This window comes from Nanorana parkeri, unplaced genomic scaffold (genome assembly GCF_000935625.1).
Source record: "Nanorana parkeri isolate BGI_ZX_2015 unplaced genomic scaffold, ASM93562v1 scaffold930, whole genome shotgun sequence".
Taxonomy (NCBI): domain Eukaryota; kingdom Metazoa; phylum Chordata; class Amphibia; order Anura; family Dicroglossidae; genus Nanorana; species Nanorana parkeri.
The window spans coordinates 605387-613252 of NW_017307198.1; the positions used below are offsets into that span (position 1 = coordinate 605387).

Sequence of the window (7866 nt, forward strand, 5' to 3'; positions counted from 1 at the left end):
GACAGCATCGGGGAGGATAGGGGTATTGCAGCCAGAGCAGCTTTTTGTGTCAAATACCAGCTGAGGAGCCATACATTTTGCCCCAAAATAGACTTTAAAGCAAACCTGTATTGAAAGTAATATAAAGTATGTAATTTCTGACCTCCATCTGAACATACCGGTCACCCAGCTGTCTCTGACACTCTGAGTCACTGCCCCAGAACAAATATACAGCTGGTGAAGTCAACATAAAGGCAGAACCCCTAGTCTGCATACTCATTCAAACTCAGTGACTCAGAAAGTGCCGAAGCCTGTTAGCATGACAGCAAGGTGACTAACATTTTTAAAAGGAGAAGTCAGTAATAGAAGCCATAATGTTTTTTTCTCTAGTTTAGGTTTCCATAATAAATAGAGAAACATACAAACAAGTAAATCCAGTGCTTGAACAACCTGCTTTGGTTTTATTTCAAATACAATAAGATATACAACGCAATACTGTGTGGAAAAAAGGTCTACATTCCCTGCTTTACTAAGTCTGATGTTTAAAATAACACGTTTAGACCTTACATAACATCCCTTTTCTAGAATTATCAGCTCTTTTTGAAAATGCTTTCCATATATATGTTAACATGTATTCCTTACAGTTACATCTTCCCTTTTTCCACGTTTTTCCCTACATAATATTGGTTACTGGCAACAACTTTTAAATCTTTTTTCACATCCTTGGCTCCTAATGCTGCCTTGACAAACCACATTTTCTCTTCACCTTTTTCTTTTGATCCTGCTGTATCCAATCTTGGCTTCTTATTATTATTGTGCAAATCTGAAGTGCTCTTTTAAGTTGACACTGAATCTCAGTGGTCAAAAATTCTGAATTTAATAACTGTAAAAGGACTTTAATACTATGCATTAAAACAATATACTAGCAGTGGTACTTCACAGAATGTGCCCTCTTAATTCCCATTTGTGCCTTCTTGACATCATTTTGTTCAATAGAAAATATTCAACTCATTCACACAGTAACAAATAACAAGACTAAAAAAGAAAGTTCCCCCACAACTAATAAAATCAGTTTACTTTCCTCCTTGTGGACATACAAAAATGCAGTGTTTTTATTATCCTTCTTTACTATGGTCTCCTCTATGTTCTCTGCTAGTGCTTTTACTATAAAATCACTGACAATTTTATCAAGGCAGCACTCTAATTTTCAGTTCTGTGTCACAGCTGTATACCTTGAGGGAAAAGATTACTACCTTCCCATAGTTCGGCTGCTGTTCCTCACAAACACAGCAAATCTGATAGAGAGGTACAGTTATAGTAAAGAAAAGTGCTACGCTCATCAAACAGGCATTACTCCAGGTACACTTACATCAGAACATGACTGTAGATTTGTAGAAGTCTGTGAAACTGGGACACACACAGAGTCCTTAGGTTCATTGTTCTGATTACTGGTGTAGGTCTTTGTTTCGGTTTTCCTGGCAGTGTCAGGACAGTTCTGGACAAATATTACACGATTGTAAGCCTTTAGTCTTCTCCACAACTGGATGTAGACTTTACACTGCACATACATAAATACCAAACCCCCTGTAAATCCAATAGCCACAACCACCAGTTTTGTCCAAAATGGCCATTCCAGAACACCTATAAAGACACAAACAACAGGTAAGTAAAATACACTCAATGCAACAGTAATTATAGAGAACCATCTCAGTGTTTCCAAAATATTGGGACGTACCACTGGTTAGCCACATGCTTAATGTGGGTTTTACTTAGTGATACTAAAAATTAATCTACAGGCCTGTCTCGTAGGAGAATATGCCATGGAAATACTAGAGAGGACATTTATATATAATCCATTGACCTGCAGTACATGTTCTTATAGATTCCAGCTTCCATTTGGAAATTATAAACAAGTATATTTCAGCACTGAATACTTTATGATTAATTCATTAATACATAATTTAATCAATAAAGGAAGTTAAAAATTAACCTGGACAATTCAAGTTGCAGCATATGAGGAAAAATTCACAGGCAGATGTTACCTTAAAGTGGAGCTTTACCCCCTTTCACTAAAAATCACATCAGCATGCAGCTCTCCATGCTGATATGAAATCATCTTACATTCATTAGTTAAACAAACTATTTTTCTTTTACTTGCAATTGTTTCTCCACTTCCTGGTAATCTTGGGCATTAGTGATGTAATCTGTGCCCAAGCATTGCATCCTGGGAAGGTTACATCAGCTGTGCATTGCTGGGGAATCTCATCTGTAATCTCACCAGATCTCTAGGAAAGGCATTTTCCTCCCTGGCATGATGACATGTCCTAGTCACATGTGCCAGAGTTCCAGGATGTAAAGGGAGATGGATTCATCTGCCCTTAGTAAAAACACCACTGTGAGGAAATTATCTGACCTTAGTAAAAACGGCCACTGTGAGGAAATTGGGCAGGTAAAGAAAAATAAGATATGCAAATAATAAAAAGCCTGCAATTATCTATATGTATCTGTTTATAGATTGCCATTACTGAACATTTCTAAAGGTGCTTATGTTGTCATTTCAAAGATTTGGGTAAAGTTCCTCTTTAAGTGAAAACCACATATCACATTTAGCAACCGTTGCAAAGTCGGAGATTAAGGCAGATAACATTTTATGCACTTTTAACCCCACCCCTTCGTATCCTCCAAGAATTTCTGTTACCCTAGTAAAGAGTAATCATACTGTCTAAAAGGATGGCAGGGAAGGCAAGACCATAATCAGTTGCTGCAGTGAACATGAATTTAATTGCATCTGCCTATAACACTGCATCTACTCATTGTTTTGACATGGAAATTTCTGCTTGTTCATTTTTTCAGTATATATTTGTGACATGGTTATATTAAGCAGAAATTGGTGCCTGCTATGCCAAATGTTATGGGGGCTTTTTTTCCATTTTTGAAAGCAATGCATATACATTTCTGCTAGTAATCCAAAGTATTGTAACAGTAATAAACTGTAAAAATACATTCTATAATGATAAAACTATTTTACATAAAGCACTTTTTTCATATAGGTTTTCATCCAAGAATTAATTTAGAAAAAATGCTTAAGAAAACACTGACGACTTTAAACTTGAATGACAATTGTTACAGCAAAAATGTGTTTACACTTTAACTGCATTCCAATGAACATGTCCCCTACACAGTACAGCTCAGTAAATCTATGCCTAGTGTGATGCAGAAAGTAAGCATTTCTAAATAATGGTGGTGCTGTGTTACAGTTCAATAGTATTTTTATTCTCACTTCCCTCATGCATGATATTTCAATTATTTTGTTGTATACAGTAAGAATTCAAAAGTGTACAGGATAGTGAACAACTCACTTTTTTCATACAGAACATGCAAATGTTAAATACTTGGTTTGCAGGCACATTGATGGTACATTGTACATGCAGACAAACAAGGCCCTATGTGCACTGTTCTAAAGGTGTGAAAAATGAGTTCACCATAACCGATACAAAAATAATACATTTCATAATATATATTATTGCATTATTTAAACTATTCACAAGTCCTTAACCTGATTAGGTTTAAATCCTAAGGTTCTTATTGTTATATGTAATATATGTATTCAGACACACATGCACACACCAAGGTCAGTTTGGGCCGATGTCAATTTACCTATAATTTGAATTGTGAGAGCTACCTTGGACTCGAGGTAAATTCTGTGGTTCCAAGGTACTCCCAAGACTATGGACATTAAATTATTTACATATTCTTAACAAACCAACAATGACCTTTATAGCTGTGCTTAATGTGAAGTTAATAATTCTCAAAGATCACAACAAAGACTGTAAAGTAGGTGTTGGTTTCTAAACGCTTTAAAACTGATGCTGTGAGTTTACATCAGAGGGTGCCAGCATCTGTTTTTCACAGTAAGAAGCTAAGGTTTCCTAGCCTGCATTGGGAACTTTGAAAATAAATTCACAATGTTTATAGATACAGAGATCAATGAGGGTTTGTTTTAACGTGCTTTTCTTGCTAGTTCAGAATATGTAAATACTTTAGTACTCATGATCTAGACACAAGTTCATTTTAAGCATTTTTTTTTTTCTAGGGGGTATTAGCAATGAAGCCATTACAATACAGCAAAGAGTAACACGTCACTGTAAAAGGTTTCTCATTAGTGGTGCCTCTTTGGGAAAAAATGTGTGAATTAGGCCTCAGCCATGCTTAATACAGCCACTGAGATCAGGTAAAGAAAGTGCCAAGAGTAATATGGAGTCAGCTGTCCCCTGTGCACATCGTTATGTCAGCAGCCTGGCTCTGTAAAGTGTGCAGTGCTCAGCATCGCAGCACTCAAAAGTGCAACTCATCATCCTCTTAAGCATTTTTCTTTAACAGCAGCAGATAAACAAATCTACATGAAGCGGATCCTTTCCACATGTATATCTAAAACACAAAAACTCTATAACCATGTTTTAAGATTGCCTGTTTCTAACAGAGAAGATAATGGTAGCCATTAGACATCTGATGTTTGACATTTACAATTTCTTTAGGATTAGATAATGATGATGGTGATTGTGATGCACAGTAGACTAAAACTGACATCTCTGTATTGCTAACATTACATGGGGTTAAAAAAAAAGAAGAGCTTTCTAAGGCTACATTGATAACTAGTTTATGGTCTATGTGCCCTTTTGAATTCCCAAGAAAAGATGTAAAGGTTAATGTGTAACTATTGTAAAGTGCTGCGTAAACTGTTGGCGCTATATAAATCCTGTATAATAATAATAATAATAACAACTCCACTCATTTTTTAGGAAACAACTGCTATTTCTGCAGAATAAAACATAAAGTCAAGTCTTTGATAACATTAAATTACTATGTGGCTTGTGTAGAAATTCTATATGTTATATAATTTTATAACAAAAGCAAAGGTACATTTTTAAAGACCTAAAGTTTTGGTGAGGGCCATATGGTTAATTTGTTATCTGCTGCACATTGAAGCAGTTAACACATGTGTATATCTTGGTTGGAACTCACCTTTTAATATGAGCAGTATAGTCCTAAAAATTAGTTTTTAGAAGTCCTTATTAAACCCCTTTGTTTAAAGCAGTAAATGCAGCTTATCTGAACTAAGTCTTTAAATGATACTGCCATTTTAACACAACATATTAGCTGAGTTATAGTGTGATACATATTTCTATTGAGAAACATGGTTTATAAGGTTAAACAGGGCATCGATTTTCTTTACAGCCCACTTGGCCAATTTAGTAATCAGAAAATTGCTCTGTTTACTTGTTTGTCAAATCAAAGGTTTGAGACAGAGTTGTTTTTTTCACCATTGAAATCATTAATGAGATTCAAAGGCATAATTTGCTAATTGCACTGAGTTTAATTTTACACAAAGACACCTATTTGTCAGACACAGACGATAATTGGCAACAACCTTGTTTAAGTATAACCTTTTATAATTTTGGTCAGTTTTATCCTATTTCTTTTATCTGATTTTATACAGACTTAAAAACTGGTTGTTTATATAATTTTTCCATTGTAAAAAATCTTTATTTACAAATTTACATTTAATGAGGGGTGTGTTCATAACATAGGTAGCAGAGCATGCTTGGCTTTCTAATACGCAAGCCCAACACTACATGCTCATTCGTTCATTGTGGGGGTATAAAACCTTCATCTAACTATAAAGAAATAATTCTAAAAATAAATTTTGTCCCCAACATCATCACAAAAACACTATGGGGGGAATTTATCAAAACTGGAGCAGACAAAATCTGGAGCAGTTGTGCATGGCAACCAATCAGCTTCTCTCTTCAGTTTGTTCAGTTAGGATTTGAAAAATAAAAAAGAGAAGCTGATTGGTTGCCATGTAACTATTGTACACAGCTTATAGACATTGCTTTAAAGAACTGATACTCTATAGTATTATTGTATTATTGTTTCCTATTGAAATGTCAGCTGGAGCCTGATTTTTATCTTCTTCTTAAAGATGGATTATGGTGTATTCTGGCCCTATTTTAAAAGAGCATTGTAATCTTTCTAATGTTTATTCAAAATACATGTGAAAAATGACACTTTATGGTAAAAAATCTTTTCAGAACGTGTTAATTTATTATTTGCAATTATCGATGTATTGTACATAGGGGCAGCCTTTGTGCTGTTCCTATTTCACTGCATATTCAAAACATCACACTCAGGATTTATTGGTAGCCAGAGACCAAGTAATTTAGGCTGCCAAAGGTGGAAGCTAGGAAAAGCATTTTAATTACAACAAAGTTGTTTGTTTTTTTAACTCAGAAGGATAGCTTATAGTGATAATCCTGACACTGATAAGTAATGCAGTTTGGCTTTTAAAAACAGTTCCACTTTTTAAGTGTCTTGCTAGTTTATAGTGCAATGCCCAGATTCTGATTCCTAATAGCTGCTTCTATTAGACATAGGGGTCTATTCACTAAGCTGCCGAAGGATCTAGCCGTAGCTTCAGCTGATCCTTCAGCCCCAGGTCCCCTTAGGTTCTGTAGAACCGAAGTGCTGCTGTACGGGCTATCCACTATAGCCCGTACAGCTCCCGCAGTTGGCCGATCGGATCAGTCCAGCTGAAGGCATATGCCCCGGCTCGACTGAGCCGAGGTGAAAGCTGTAGCTGGCCAAACGGCCGGCCATTGGCCGACTGACAGCCTGCTTCTGGCAGCTGGGCGGAGCCAGCCATCATCTCACGGCTGGCTCCGGCCACTTGCAGAGAGATCAGACATCTGCCATTACACACTGAGAACCCGGCGGGGCCGCTATGATATCACAACGCCTCTCCGGGTAACCAGGGACGCTGATCTGTCATTACTCTCCCGGACGCTCTGGGAGTCTAATGCGGTTCCCGGCCGCCCAGGAGAGAAACACTTTCTCCCGGAAAGGTTTACTCTGCTTGATCCTGTTGGCTATTTCACTTTGCAATAGCCAATATCAAACTAGCTATTGCACCCGCCCACTAGCTATTGCACTGCTGCTGTCAGACAGTATAGGAAGACCTGCAGTTCTCCATCAGGTCCCCTTCTGGTGATTGACAGCAGCAGAGGGCGGGTGTAATAGCTAGTTTGCTATTGGCTATTGCAAAGTGAAATAGCCAATATGAATCTAGCTATGCATTCCTATGGTGTTTTTTTTATTTTTTATTTTTTACTCTGACGGCAGAACCGCCCGGCCAATAGAAAACAGTTGGACGGGGCTAGCTGTCACTGCTAGCTCCACCCAATCGTTTTCTATTTTATTTTTTCTACTTTTTTAACTGTTTTTCTATTCTGCTCAGTACCACAGATACCGGGCAGAATAGCCGAGCCGAAAGTCGCTCGGCGGCATGCGGCTATTCACTCACTGCTGTTCGGCATCTATGAGAATAGGCCGAATAGCAGCGAGTAGCTTGCCACAGGTTCGGCTCAGCCGATCCAGATGTTGGATCGGCTGAGTCAAACTCCTTCTGCACTTCGGGTTGGCCGAACATGCTGAGCATGTTTGGCCAACCCGAAGCCAGCAGCAGCAAGCCGATGTACGGCTAATTTTAGTCGGTGTACGGCTGAAATCAGCCGTACAAGCCTGAAGTGAATAGCCGAACAGCGTTCAGCTCACTTCACTTCGGGTCGGTTATCCACTCGGCTGCCTACGGCAGCTTTGTGAATAGACCCCATAGTGAACTAGATCTGTCCAAAAAGCCCAGATATGTTGATCAGTGGATTTCATTATGTCTGAGTGGATGGCCTGCAATATGACATTTCTCCAACCAGTCGGGCTGCAGTTGTCAGTACTGCATAAAAAAAACAGAGCTGCAAGAAAGGACATTTAAAATTGTTGTGATTAAAAATATAAGAAAGAAACACAAATATATTATGAAGCAGCATTTCCTCC

At 37.7% G+C, this 7866-nt stretch overlaps 1 protein-coding gene across 1 annotated transcript in view; it reads right to left on the minus strand.

Moving 5' to 3' along the window:
* Positions 1 to 760: 760 nt before the first annotated feature.
* Positions 761 to 7866, minus strand: part of MARCH1 (membrane associated ring-CH-type finger 1) — a gene marked incomplete at its 5' end in the record, with an annotated part of 87022 nt that continues 79916 nt past the window's right edge. Inside the window, one exon of the mRNA XM_018566269.1 lies at positions 761 to 1620. Within this exon, the coding sequence (XP_018421771.1) occupies positions 1319 to 1620 (302 nt within the window). The remainder of the gene's footprint in view (positions 1621 to 7866) is intronic.